Source organism: Macrosteles quadrilineatus, unplaced genomic scaffold, assembly GCF_028750875.1.
Source record: "Macrosteles quadrilineatus isolate MER2022 unplaced genomic scaffold, UCM_ALF_1.0 Scaffold_1__1_contigs__length_201487025, whole genome shotgun sequence".
Classification (NCBI taxonomy): Eukaryota; Metazoa; Arthropoda; class Insecta; order Hemiptera; family Cicadellidae; genus Macrosteles; species Macrosteles quadrilineatus.
In genome coordinates, this window is record NW_026542594.1 from 25,769,764 (window position 1) to 25,784,652 (window position 14,889).

Here is a 14,889-nt window from a genome sequence, read left to right on the forward strand (position 1 = left end):
CATTGCAAATACTTATTTGGTAGAATTCAGTAACTCCCAATAAATGTGTGTTGTTTGAAATACAGTACTATTTAAAAATGAACAGCTGTTTCATTAAAAAGTATTATTCACATGGCCAAAATGGAAACAACTCTGAGGAGGGATCTTTAAAGGCTTCTGGGGCAGAGTCCTAAGGGATTTTGCTTAGTTTTTCTTTTGATAACTCATCTACAGACCTAGACCTTTTTTTTGGACACCTCTACCAAGTTTCTACGCCCAGCCGTTCTCTCAAATTAGTGGGGACAAAGTTTCCAATTAAATATTTAGATTGGGAGAAACTCCAACTTTGATGGCCTGTGGGGCAAAGCCCGAGGATTTTTATTACATGAATTGGTGAAAGGGGGCGTCTACACAAAAAATACTTTATTTTGACACGTCGTTTGTAAAAATCCGTCCATTATTAACGGAGGAGTAGTGTTTTGTAGAAATCGCCTTCACGTATTATATATAAGGATGTTGTTGTACAAAAACGTCGGGTTTTGGACATAAATGTTTTTCAGCGATTTAAATCAATTTGTCGTAGCTTTTGTTTGATGGTAAGTCTGGATATACAAGACTTCCTAGAAGTTGATAATGTTTTGGTCCAATACAATTGACTAATATTCTTGCTTTGATTAGATTTGTTGTACTTCATCTTCGTTCCCCTTAATGTTTTTCAAATGAAAGTAATTCTCAAGTCGTTGTCTGTACGAATTAAAATCTTCAAGGTTTTCATCAAATGAGTCAAAATTATATGATGCGATTACGTTCTGGGGTGTTGAAGATGTTGGGTTCTGTGCATGCGTTTGTGTGATTTCATTAAACTTGTTCAGAGGTATGGTTTGTTGTTGAACAAACGTTGATAAAATTTTTGAAAGGTCTTCAGTCATGATAGTATGTAAATTAAATGTTTATCCTGTAGAAGTGTATGAGTCATTAAGGATCCTGTCCTCGTCGCCACTAAAACATATTTCACTTTGAAAACTAATAAATGATTCTTTAAAATGTTAGAAAGAAACTGAATTTAATAATCATAGAAAAAATACAAAATGTAAACATAAACATTATACAGATGATTCAGATAATTGTAAGAGCCAGGTAATGTGATACAATATATTACAGTAACCCATGACACTAATAATTTGTACAAAATTATTTCTAGAATATAGGGGCTATTTCCCCTACAAGCCACTAGTTGATTCTGAATATGGTTTTTCATGTCTAGTTCATGTTGGTGACACTGGGTGTTAGTTTTGGCGTAATCTTGTTTCTATTATTTTAGGGTTAGTTCTATGATGTGTGTTTTAATTTCTTGTAATACAACCAGGTAGAATTGTTTATCATTATTGTTTATCATTAGATCGTTTTATTTAGGATAAACTAGCTTTAAATATCTTGAATAACAATAATTGATTCAGCTAATCCATAAGGATGACAAATCTACTGAAGGAGTGTGTTTAATTTATGGTATCTTGACTTGTACTGTATGGAGTTGATGTTTTGCGGCCTGAAAATGGAATCAATGGCCATGTTTTTTTGCAGAAATTCTCTGTGGTGTGTGTTGGATTGTTTTGTTTCAGTCCCACAAACGTGAGCATTTGCTAAAAGTATAAAATTACTAATAGTGTTTAAGACGGCGTTTTGTTAAGGCTAAACAAGTCAATTCTTCAAAAGCAATGATGGAATTCCGACGAGGAGTGGTGTTCAAGGAATTAACATAGGCCTGTAGGCATGATATAGTTTTTAATAATGGTTTGTAGGAAAGTAACTATGACCAGACTAGAGGGTGGAAAAATTAATTGTGCCAAGGGGCGCCAAAATGCTAAATCCGGCCCTGCAAGTAGTCGATTGAAACTGAATATAATTCAGAACAGCTGGTTTAAACGCTTAAGGTAACATAGCAGTCCCTATCCCGCCCATGTTAAAATGGCAGTTTTTAGGTACACATAACTTTTACAAATATTAACCTATCAACTTGACATTTTTTACTAAGTTTAATACACCATTACCAACAATAATATGAAGAAAAAAGTGTTTAAGCAAAATAAAATTTTTAGTATGATTTTTAAAATTTTATAAAATCTATATAAATAAAATTACAGTTTTGTCTGTACATTGCTTAGAATCATGCAGTTTTTGGTTATTTTTACGTTTTATAGCCTAAGAAAGCCGAAACGAGTCTTATCTCAATTTCTGTCTGTATGTCTGTTTGTCTGTTTGTTTGTATGTTGATTCTGTGACTCCGTCTGTAACGCCAATATGTCATTTTACTCCTAGAAAACTAGAGTACCGATCAAGGTTCTAATCGTTTTCCTGTATTTACTGGATTAGTGAGAGTTTCTTTGGCTATAAAAACATGTCCTCGCTTCTTTGAAAACAAAATAACGAACCACCACAAAAACCCAATTTTGTTCCATTTTTGTCAAATTTTCTCCCAATGTTTACTATTACATTTTATGAAATAACGATCAGCTGTTTGGATTAGTTCTCACTTCTAGCTGTCACTGATATGTTTACATTAAAAGTTGTTTACAAATACCGCAAGCATTTCCGATCAAGTTTAGTCAGCACATCCAAACCAAGTGAGATTAAAAACGTTGTGCCTTACTTAACCGGTTTAATTAATCGCAAGTGCAACGATTGTTCTTGAGTTTTGATAACCGGGGAAAATACATGAATCAGTGTTGTATTAGTGCAAGGAAACTTACATTTTTTTAATCATCGGCACCAATACCGTAGCTTACAAAGGTTTCCACTCATTGACGGCGCTTCAAGGACAGTTGTGTAAAGTGCAAAGTAAAAAATCACAACTGCAGTGGGTGATCGTGGATGTTGCTGCGATCTTGGAAGATCTGTCTGATTTCGCTGTGATCGTACCGTAACGGAGGTTTAATTTAACAGATGTAGCTAAACTCGCTTTTTCAATGTGTCACTTTTGGTTTCTACTTACTTACGTTTCGACAACGATATCGGTACTTTTCCTACTTAGGAAATAAAACTACAAACGTACAAAACCCCAGATTTGTGCGTTTTTTGTCACATTTCCTCCGAATGTTTGCTAGATATATGTACCTACCGATTATCGTTTAGAGATTACGTAATCTTTTAAATGAGAAACCTTTGTTTGGATAAAGGTGGTTTCTTCAAACTGCCATTAATATGTTAACATTAAAAGCTGCTTTTAAATAATGCTATTAATGGGAAATAACTTTGATTTTCGAAAACTAAAAAAAATTTAAAACCAAAGGAGATAAATAACTTCGGTACTGCACCACATCAAGTGAACGTTTTTTTAGCAAACCATAGTAAGTTTTTAAAGCTTTACGTTGTTAATGTTACATGTTACATGTTTTGTGCCCTGTGTATTTATTTATTTATATATTTGCCAACAGATTAATTAACACCTATAATACAGTTTGATTAGAAGGACAGTTTGAATTAGTCGTAAGTACTACAGTTCTTTTCTCAAATGTAAACATTGGTTTTTGGTACTGCTACTTTTCCTTAGAACCGTTGGTAGCAGTAAGAATAATTTTTACATACAAACACATCACTATTTTCATTTTCACTATTTATTTATAAACACTGCACCTTATTGCTTATTAAATTTAATTGATGTCTTACTGTATAATTTTTAGCGTTTTCTGTCTAGACTCAAAAATGTTGTGTGGACTCAATTCTGTATTTGTGTGTGTATGTCTGTTGGTAACGCATTAATGTCCTTATTATTCGTGGAAAAGACAAGAGCACCATTGTTAATAACAATTTCGACCCGAATAAAGTGTGCAGTAGTGAGGTTGAGGTAGTGTTTTAACTACTTTTAACCAGTGTGAAAAGTAACTTTAAATTACAGGCCTACCTTAGGGCTATGCCTCATAGATCTATACTGTAAAGCAATTCCTTTCATCGTTTGATATAAAATATGGACTAACACGATCGGGTGACATTTAATTGCGAAGCATTCGTTTTGGCTTTGAAACTGTCAGATATTGTATTTGAGAAGGTTTATATGTATTCATAACCAGTTATAGTTTTGCCATCATATGTGGAAAAATGCACACTAAATATGCAAACCAACTCCTGTTCTGAATATAAGGTTTTAACTTACTACTAGATTCCCGTACGTAGAACGGGCAAACAGCTAGTATTTTATAATTTGTTAACATAAAATATTTTTTTAATTCAAAGGTTTTTGGTTGTCATGGAAACTGATTCGTATTATTGTTCCTTATCATATGAGGAACACACACACAAATTTTTATTGAAATTGGATTATAATTGAGCAAGAAAAGTGTACCTGACTAAAAACCACTTGACTTTCGGAAAACGACAGAAGTACCCCCTGTCGCGGGTATATATGTATGTATGTAGGACCTTTGGGCATGCTAAAGTAAGAGTGTATAAAAGTCGCTGTAATACTTAAAATAATTTTTTCTTCCATAATATTTGGTATGTACGTGTTCAGGAAAGTGTGTTCTTCAAAACTAAATAATAAAGAATGTTTACATAAATTTTATATTTGACGGCGTACTCTCTGCGTCATGATTAGTAGTAGGACCTTGGGCATGCTAAATTAACCCTAGCGCTGGCAAACGCCGGATATACGGCGCCAATGCAGGTGTCACGGTAGGCCTATATATTTTTTTTTTTTTTTTTTTAGTAGTTTTGTTCACTTTTTAGGGCTACTGTTGTAATAAATAAGTTAAATAATACAAACCAGAGTACCCTGGAATTATATATTATATAAGGTGTACGGTTTTGTACATGACCTGGGTTGGATGATTATTTGGTACTAGCGCGGGGGTACGATCGACATAGTAATAGGGCTATCAAACAAAATACACAACATAAGCTATATAAACTATATATTTTTGGAATCAGCACAAAATTTACCACAACTTTGCAATTTATCTTTTGATGATAAGTCTTACATGCACTTAGCAATACGACGGAATATAAAAACATTTTATAAAAAAATTAATACTGTAATGCCAACAATTTTAATTTGGAAAAACTAAAAAAAAATTTTTTGTGGTAACCATGTAAACCACCTATATTATTGTTCTTTGTGTTATTCTGAACAAAATGATATATAACAATCCATACCATAGTTATGTTGCTATTTCAAATTTTTATGATGGTTTAAAAATTATATTACATATAATCAATAATATCCCTATGCCAGTACAGCGTTACACTAGTGCCAGCTCTAGGGTTAAGCTGCAAGAGTTTACGGTAATAAAAGTAGTTGAAAAAAAATTTCTTCCTTAATATTTATTATCTACGTGTTCAGAAAAGTCTGTTCTACAAAACTAAATAATAAATTTTTTTTTTTATTTCATATTTGACTGCTGGGTTACCTTAAAGAAACATTCTGGCAGTTTTAACAGGGAAAATCATTTTATCATTTAAACAAATATTACTTGACAACCTATTTCTTTCACCTAGCTCTCTGTTCTTTCATATCTCAACCGATGTATCTTTAAATACCTACTACTGAGATAATATGCTATGGTATGAATTGAGTTTGGTTTCTACTGACACCCTTCAGCTTATTGGACAGTTTTTAAATACCTATCACAACAATTGACATTTGCTTTACCAACCAAAAGATTGGTATGCTGACATAGTTCTGACATTATTAAATAAATCGTCCATACCTATCCTTTATATTACTTTCACTGCATTCATTTGCTAAATAAATAAGTAAACAATGAAAAGTAAAAACAATGACAGATAGTTTGTTTTGAAACAGTTGTTTGGTTAAAATAACATTCATTTGGAAAAGAACTCGTCACCTGTAGAAGGAATTTAAATACGTAAACACGCTAGAAAGCTAGTGACGCTATTTTTCTATGTTTATCAGTCATACTGTTATCCGTTCTAATATCCGTGAAAATCACTCACCCTCATTGAATCTATGTACATCTTAATTTCCTAAATTCATTTGTTCAAACTATTGGATATTTAGTCGAAATAAAAGTAAAAAAATCAGCCGCACCCAAACGCAACCACACATGAACACACGCCAAACAACGTTGTAGATTTTACAAAAGGATAGTAAGTCTACTTGCAGGATCCTAGGTCAATGATAACATTGTGTTTGATCTATGTCATCCATCTGTTTATCTCCGGATAAAACCTGCCAGAGGTTGAGTTAGTAATTTAAAATCGTTATTCCTGGTCATCCTTGATCTCCAATGTACTTGTTTCTATCAATCTATCAACCCAAGCTATCTGCAACGAAGCCGAAACGTCAGCAACTAATGTTCTACCCAGTATTCCTACACAGTCGGACCCAGAAGACCCAGTACTAAACTAAATGACTTGTAAATCTATAATTTTTATTTACCATGCTTAATGAACAAGTAATTGTGAAACTAACAAACCTGTTGTGCTTTTTAGGAAAGTCCAAAATGAATCAGCCACAGGTTCCTCGACCAGCAACCGTGTGCGCACAACACTTACTATTACAGTCGAGACAATTGACTTTGACACTCAGGCATGCATGTTGCGGCTCAAAGGGCGAAACATTGAGGAGAACCAGTACGTCAAGGTGAAATGGAAAACCATTGTACTAGCGTTAAATATAATCTTGTTTATACTAACATCATACTTTAGTGTATATTTTGTAATGCATCATTTTGAGTACCTAATCATTTTCTGCGTGACTACGATTGAGAATATGGGATTTTCCCACGTATTTAAAATTGGATGTCAGACATGCAAATGTGTTGATCATAGGTGACAAAATACCCTTCATTAAAAATATTATTATAAAAAAAGTATATTGGCACTTATCCATAGGTATAGGTTATTGGTTTTTTTTTTATGGTCTCACTGAGTTTCTAGGTTACTGAAAATAAGTACAGACTGCCATTGTAAGGTGTTGGTCCAACACCTTTTTAACAGAGATCATTGGAAAACATTTATTGAGAGTCCTGATAAGTTATTTCATGTCTTTTTTGTTTAATTATCATGTTACATACTTTAATTATGATTAAAGTACATCAGGTACTAACTATGACTCAATTACTCACATTTAATTTGTAAGCATTCAGCAGTTTCCAATGCTTGATTGATTTTTCAGCTTCTTTTCAAGAGGAGCTATGGCCCTCCTGCAGGTGCCCTTGTTTGGCGTCAGGAGATTTGATGGGTTTGAGGGTTTTCATTGTGAATGTAACAAACAAGTTGCAGTTTTATGAACTATGTGAGGTAGACAAAATATTATTTTTTAACAATGTAGAATATAAACTCATATCTGCTTAGTCGATGACACCCTTTAAAATACTAAGTAAGCAATATTTAGATTGTGTGATCTGTATTGAGTGAAAAATAAAGATAATAATTTTTACAGATGGGCGCATACCATACCTTGGACCTAGAAGTCAACCGCAAATTTGCACTCAGTAAACCAGAGTGGGATTCCATTGCACTTGAACGTATCGACATTGCTTGTGACCCAACTCAGGTATAAGAAATGAGTTCTTCTGAAATAATATTTTATATGTATATTAAATATGATTTCAATAATATAATCAATTTCTGAATCCATTCAATTGATTTTAAACTCCCATTTTAATGTAGGCCTATAAAATCCAATATTAAGACCTAAAAAAACTGAAACAGTTGAAGCATTTTACTTGTTGCCACTTGTTTTACTCCTGCCACTTTTGAAACATCAAATTTAAATAACTATAAACAAATTGGATTAGCCATGGTTTTCAGTTATTTGTGACTACTCTGTCCATCATTACCTCAAATGATCTAGGGTTGTTTGCTAAATTATCATGAAATACATTAAATGTAAGAGATTAATATTCTATTGATAAATATAACTTTTAGAACGCTGACGTTGCGGCTGTGATCATGCAAGAAGGCCTGGCACATATCTGCCTCATCACTGCGAGCATGACACTTGTTAGAGCCAAGATTGACCATGTCATCCCTCGTAAGCGCAAAGGCAACGTAAAGCAACATGAGAAGGTAACAATACAACTGGAGGGTTACATTAAAACCAGATAAACACATACAGAAAACTGATACTAACCCTTTGACGACAACCCATGAGAGTATAAATAAAATAAAAGGTTAAATTACTTTGATTTTGTTTAGTGATTCCTTTAACACCTCCTCTATGGGTGGATGACGATTGTTTCGGCGACTATGTCACCTTCTTTGGATACTTGTCAAAAATATCAATCTTCGCTCTTATTGAGGTCGTCAAAACATCAAACCCGAATATTTAGATAAGATATAGAAAATAAATACTCAACTACAACTGTGGCCACAGGTACTCACTGCTTGGTTGACATGTCCGAAGTGTAGGGATGGGCGAGTAGTGTTTTTTTGAGTCGAGTCGAGTCGAGTAATTAGCCCTAATCCTCGAGTATCGAGTCGAGTCGAGTCGAGTAGTTCACGAGAAAATCAACAATTTTATTTTACATATATTCCATCTTCATTTTTACGAACAAAGCATTTCTCAATTCACCAAAAATAGACCTGGTTAAAAACTTTTATACCATATAAAAAACACAATATGTACTCGCCTTTACTACTTCCTTCACCGCTTCATACGTCGCAAACCTGTTTCCCTCCCTTCCCATTCCATTTTAAGATTGCAGATGCCTTAATTGAATCGTCATAAACAGTTCCCACACTCCGGACAGCTCGGATTGACTATTTCCCTCACCACTTCCTACGTCTCGGACCTGTTTTCCTCCGTTCCCATAGCATTTTAGGATTTCAGATACCTTATTCTAATCGTCATAAACAGTTCCCACACTCCAGATTACTCGCCTTTACTGCTTCCTTCACCACTTCCTATGTCGCGGACCTGTTTCCCTCCCTTCCCATAGCATTTTAGGATCGCTAATACATTAATCTAATCGTCATAAACAGTTCCCACACTCCAGACAGTTCACCTTGACTACTTCCTTCACCACTTCCTACGTCACGGACCTGTTTCCCTCCCTTCCCGTAGTATTTCAGGATTGGAAATACCTTAATATAATCGTCACAAACAGTTCCCACACTCCGGATAGCTCATCTTGACTACTTCCTCCACCACATCGTACGTCATGGACCTGTTTTCCTCCCTTCCCATAGCAATTTAGGATTGCAGATACCTTAACCTAATCGCCATAAACAGTTCCCACACTCCGGACTACTCGCCTTGACTACTTCCTTCAAGACTTCCTACGTCACGGACCTGTTTTCCTCCCTTCCCATAGCTTTTTAAGATTGCAAATACCTTAATCTAATCGTCATAAACAGTTCCCACACTCCAGATTACTCGCCTTTACTGCTTCCTTCACCACTTCCTATGTCGCGGACCTGTTTCCCTCCCTTCCCATAGCATTTTAGGATCGCTAATACATTAATCTAATCGTCATAAACAGTTCCCACACTCCAGACAGTTCACCTTGACTACTTCCTTCACCACTTCCTACGTCACGGACCTGTTTCCCTCCCTTCCCGTAGTATTTCAGGATTGGAAATACCTTAATATAATCGTCACAAACAGTTCCCACACTCCGGATAGCTCATCTTGACTACTTCCTCCACCACATCGTACGTCATGGACCTGTTTTCCTCCCTTCCCATAGCAATTTAGGATTGCAGATACCTTAACCTAATCGCCATAAACAGTTCCCACACTCCGGACTACTCGCCTTGACTACTTCCTTCAAGACTTCCTACGTCACGGACCTGTTTTCCTCCCTTCCCATAGCTTTTTAAGATTGCAAATACCTTAATCTAATCGTCATAAACAGTTCCCACACTCTGGACAGCTCTCCTTGACTACTTCCTTCACCACTTCCTATGTCGTGGACCTGTTTCCCTCCCTTCCTATAGCATTTTAGGATTGCAGATACCTTAATCTAATCGTCATAAACAGTTCCTACACTCCGGACTACTCGCCTTGACTACTTTCTTCACCTCTTCCTAAGTCGCGGACCTGTTTCCCACCCTTCCCATAGTATTTCAGGATTGGAAATACCCTAATCGTCATAAACAGTTCCTACACTTCGCACTACTGGCCTTGACTATTTTTTCCACCTCTTCCTAAGTCACCGACCTGTTTTCCTCCCTTCCCATAGCATTTTAGGATTGCAGATACCTTAATCTAATTAAAATAAACTAAGCAAAAATCTGCTACCCAATAAATATAAAAAGAGGTGTATGAGTTAAAGCTAATTAAAGATTATTCCATCCTCTCATTAATTTAACTACCGTACTCGACATTGACAGAAATTGGGTTTTCAGTTGTTGTATAATATGCTCAATGGTATAATCTGATTGTTCATTTCTTTTGCTCTGTATATACACATTGTTATTTCCTTTTGGTCTGTGTAAACATATGCTACATATCCTCGGAAAGTGCTTCAAGAGCTTTCTGCGCATGCGCAAGCTGAGGTGCCTGTGGGTACAGCACGTCGAGTTATGCCTTAAAATGTAAACAAAATGACAAAAATGGCGGAATGTTTTCTCATAAGGCCCATGTTAAATTTTCAAAAGTTTGTACTCATATTATGGCGAAAATAGATTTTTCCTGGCTATACCACTGGTCTAGAACTTATTTTTGACACAGAACTTAGTTATTCCGTAAATATAAACGTTTTTGTTAGGGCCGATTCCCAGATCGAGTTGATAATTATTCAAACATAACTCGTATTATATATAGTAGGATTGCAAAAAAAATTGCAAAAATATGGAACTAAGTGTTTATTTTAAAATAGGCCTACTGTACATGTTTAAATTTGACTAAAGCATGAGATCTAATAAAGTTTCCTCTAATTTATAAATAGGCTTATAAGTATTTATCTAAGTCATTTCTCAGTTTTTGTATTTATTTGAAATTCCATGAAATTGTCTTAGTTAACTCATTAGTTTATAATTTTTTTTTATTACGTACCTAGCCTACATCTTGGTCTACAAATACTCTTTGTAAGGTAAGTTTTTTCCCCCAAGTGAGTAAAAACTAACTTCCTATATAATGACATTTTCTCACTAATTATAGGCTATATCTTCAAAATTTGTTTAACTATGAAAAAGTCACCAAGTCTAGCTAAAAACATAATCATAAATGAGGATATTATTTAAATACAGAATAACTAATCAAACAAAATTTTTAACACTTATTTCTCAACTTTTTTTCCTTGAAAATGTCAACAGTTTTTCACTTATTTTTAATAAATAAAGATTATCACTTATAATTGTTTTAATGAAGTCCAGATGTGTGAACTTGAAAGAGCAGACAAGAGACATACGTCACTGCCACAAAAACTTTTCTCTACTGTGTATGAATGAACTGTTTATTGTGTGAAGCCCCACCCACCGTCTAACGGGACATGAGGGAGGAAAAGAGAAAGTTTGGCAGAATTTGCCCTTGTTCTAAAGCCTGGTTCACATGCCCTCCCTCACCCTCGGCCTCAGTCGCTTGCAGATTTCCATTACACAAGAGTGTTAATTTTTTTGAAATACTGTAAATGTTTGAATTTGACTATGATGAGATCTAATAAAGTTTCCTCTAATTTATAAATAGGCTTAACTTTTTAAGTATTAATCTAAGTCATTTGTCAGTTTTTGTATTTCTTTTTAAAAGCAATTGCAGTTATACATTAAAAAAATTACAAACATCTTGGCCTATAAATACATTTTGTAAGGAGAGTCTTTTCTCTAGTGAGTAAAAACGATCGTGAACAAGGAATGAACTGTGCTAAAACAGCACATTGTCAATGTTTACAAAAGTATTTTGACTGAAACCCTGGTATTTTTTAAAGACATTGCATAATAGCCTATGTCGACGTCTGTGGAGAAAAGTATGGCAATAGATAGGTTTTACTTTTAGCCTACAATAAAGTTTATGTTTTGGGACTAAAATCTCCAAAAGACCAAAAGAGTGCTTTTAACAAACATTTCATAGTTTTATTTAGTAACAAAAGTGTTTGACTATGTTCCCAATTATACCAAGAACAAGGTTCGGCAGAGTGGATTCACTGTGAACCGGCCTGCCTGGCCCTTATGCACGACGTCACTATAACCTCCGTGTAGGCGTAGGGGTGTCAACAATGGATCGGAACAATCAAAGTTTTGAACCTGTCTGTAACCTAGTTTTTTATACTTAAATACTCATTATTTATAATTGTCGATACCCTTTCCACCCACAATAAAACATTTAACGATGTCAAAGCAATCGTCATTTGCTCCATTGAAACACGAAAGTCGATTGGCTGACATGGTAGTGCACTGACGCCTCCTGACCAATGAGAACTGTTGTTACATACTTTTATTGTCATCATTCACCAATCGTTTTAACATTACAAAATCGACACGGACTAAGGCTCATAATATTTTTCAATAAATACATTATGTTATAGTAGCACTTAAAACTTATATATAAATATAAATACTTATATATTATATAAATATAATACGTATTTTATATAAATACCGGAGTGAGACAAGGTGATGGTCTATCGCCATTATTATTTAATATAGCACTAGAAGAAGCTCTCAAGAAAACAAGAAATAGTGAAGGAGGGGCAAGACTTACTGATAAAATAAACCTTCTAGCATTCGCAGATGATGTAGCCATTGTAGCTGAAAACAAAAATAATCTCAAAGTGCTAACAGAAGTACTAATTAAAGAAGCAAGAAAAGTGGGTTTACAAATAAATGAAAACAAAGCCAACTACATGAAAATAAGTAGGCAAGATGACGAGGAGGACCACTTAGAAGTATTAAATTATAGGTTCCAGAAAACTAGTATTTTTAAGTATTTGGGAGTGATGATCACAAACAATAATAGAGAAGAAATAGAAATTCAGAGCAGACTCACAGCAGCAGAAAGATCATACTGGAGTTTAATAAAATTATTCAAAAGCAAACTGCTATCAAAAACCACTAAAATAAGAATGTATAAGACTATAGTGCAACCTGTATTGCTATACGGGTCAGAAACTTGGTCTTTTACCAAAAAATCCCAGAAGCGCCTTATTACTTTTGAAAACAAAATTTTGAGAAGAATTTTTGGACCAGTAAAAGAAGGAAATGCATGGAGGATAAGGAAAAATAGAGAGTTAAAAGAATTATATGGTGAACCAGATATTGTGGGAATAGTTAAGAGTAGGAGGTTGAGATGGATGGGCCATATTAACCGTAGAAGTGAGAGAGAGATGGTAAAGATGGTACTCAGAGGTATACCAGAAGGAAGGAGACCATTAGGTAGACCAAGAATGCGATGGGTTGATGAGGTGACGAAGGACTTGAGAGGAATGGGAGCAGACTTGGAGCTGGCAGAGGATAGAAGAGCTTGGAGGCACATGGTTGGCGAGGCCAAAAACCACCTAGGTTTCCAATGGCCACAGGAGTAAGAGTAAGTAAGCACTTAAAACTTCACTAAACTCTTTAATCAGGTAGATAGTACAGATCAAAATATGGATCTACTTTTTGGCGCAATATAAAGCAAGCCTAACCACGACGATGTTAAAGTTTAATGGTTGAATATAATTTTTCTAATGATGCGTATAATGCAGGGATTATTAAACTGAAATTTTCAACGTGTTTAGGTTATTTATTTTGTACTAAAAATAAAAATAATACATCTAAATGTCTGACTTATTAATACAGACATTGTTTAGTATAATTAATTTCGTGTTGGCAGGACATTCGTGCGCCGGTTGTCTCTTGAGTTGAGTCTGACATCTTGAAATGTAGATTCGTAGATTGTGTTGTGCAATGCTGAAGCTAAACAATGTCACCGGCACCGTCGCTGTTTTGAACTAGATAGTTTCTAAGTTGGCTATGAAAATTGTTAACCGTGATGACAAAACTAATACTGTAGCTATACAGTAAATAAATGTTTAAATAAAATATTCATCCCTGTCGGATGTCGGTATCATCGGAATCGACTTTTGACAATCGAGTCTTGGTACCGATACCAGTCCAAGTATCGGTGGTATCGATGACGATAATCGAATCATCCCTTTTTACTAGTAGAGCTGTATCGTAACGTAATCGATGCATCGGGATTTTGATGCATGCTGGATCGAATCGGGATTCGATGCATCGCACTCGCACACCTACACCACTCACTGCTTATCACCCAGTGTCAGCTCAGCTGTCGGCGCTGTCGCTGTCTTTGAAATGGATGACGCAAGCGATGTCTAGGTTGCCGATTATTAGTAGGCCTAGTATGTCAATATTTAAAGGGGTTAAGGGATTAAATAAAACTCAAACATTTTCCTTTCTTACTATTTATTTGTCAAATATCAATGAAAATAACGAAATCGGCTTAACGTCTACTACTCGACTCGAGTCACGAGTATCTTTAACTACTCGACTCGACTGTCGAGTATTGCCAACTACTCGAGTAATTACTCGACAGTCGAGTACTTGCCCACCCCTACCGAACTGCAGTTTGGTTGGAAGGAGCGTTGACCTTTGTACTTTGTTATCACTGTTGTAGTTTGAGCAGAGTGTCGAATAATTAATTTAATTTAAAACTAATTTGATCATTTAAGGTGTGTACTGGATAATTATTTGAGGCTTTATAAATTTAGTTTTCCTCTACAAAATAAGATGATTAAGATTATGTTTCCGTTAGTGTTAACTAGCTGTGTACCCGTTCTACGCACGGGGATCTTATAGTATTCAGTTGAAACCCTCATATATTAAGAACAGCAGTTGGTTTGCATATTTTCAGATATGCTGGCAAAACTATTATACATAAACCTTCGCAAACACAGTATCTGACAGTTCAAGCCAAAACAAATGCTTCGCAATTAATTGTCACCCGGATCGTATTGGTCCATATGTTAAATCCAAAGATTAAACTAAAAAATGCTTTATAGATCCATGAATACT

At 35.0% G+C, this 14,889-nt stretch overlaps 1 protein-coding gene across 1 annotated transcript in view; it reads left to right on the forward strand.

The window, feature by feature from the left end:
• The window catches only part of LOC129005404 (protein pelota), a 95,323-nt gene that overhangs the window by 12,987 nt on the left and 67,447 nt on the right, over window positions 1-14,889 (forward strand). Inside the window, exons 3-5 of the mRNA XM_054434290.1 lie at window positions 6,424-6,574; window positions 7,376-7,489; window positions 7,864-8,004. Of these exons, the coding sequence (XP_054290265.1) occupies window positions 6,424-6,574; window positions 7,376-7,489; window positions 7,864-8,004 (406 nt within the window). The remainder of the gene's footprint in view (window positions 1-6,423; window positions 6,575-7,375; window positions 7,490-7,863; window positions 8,005-14,889) is intronic.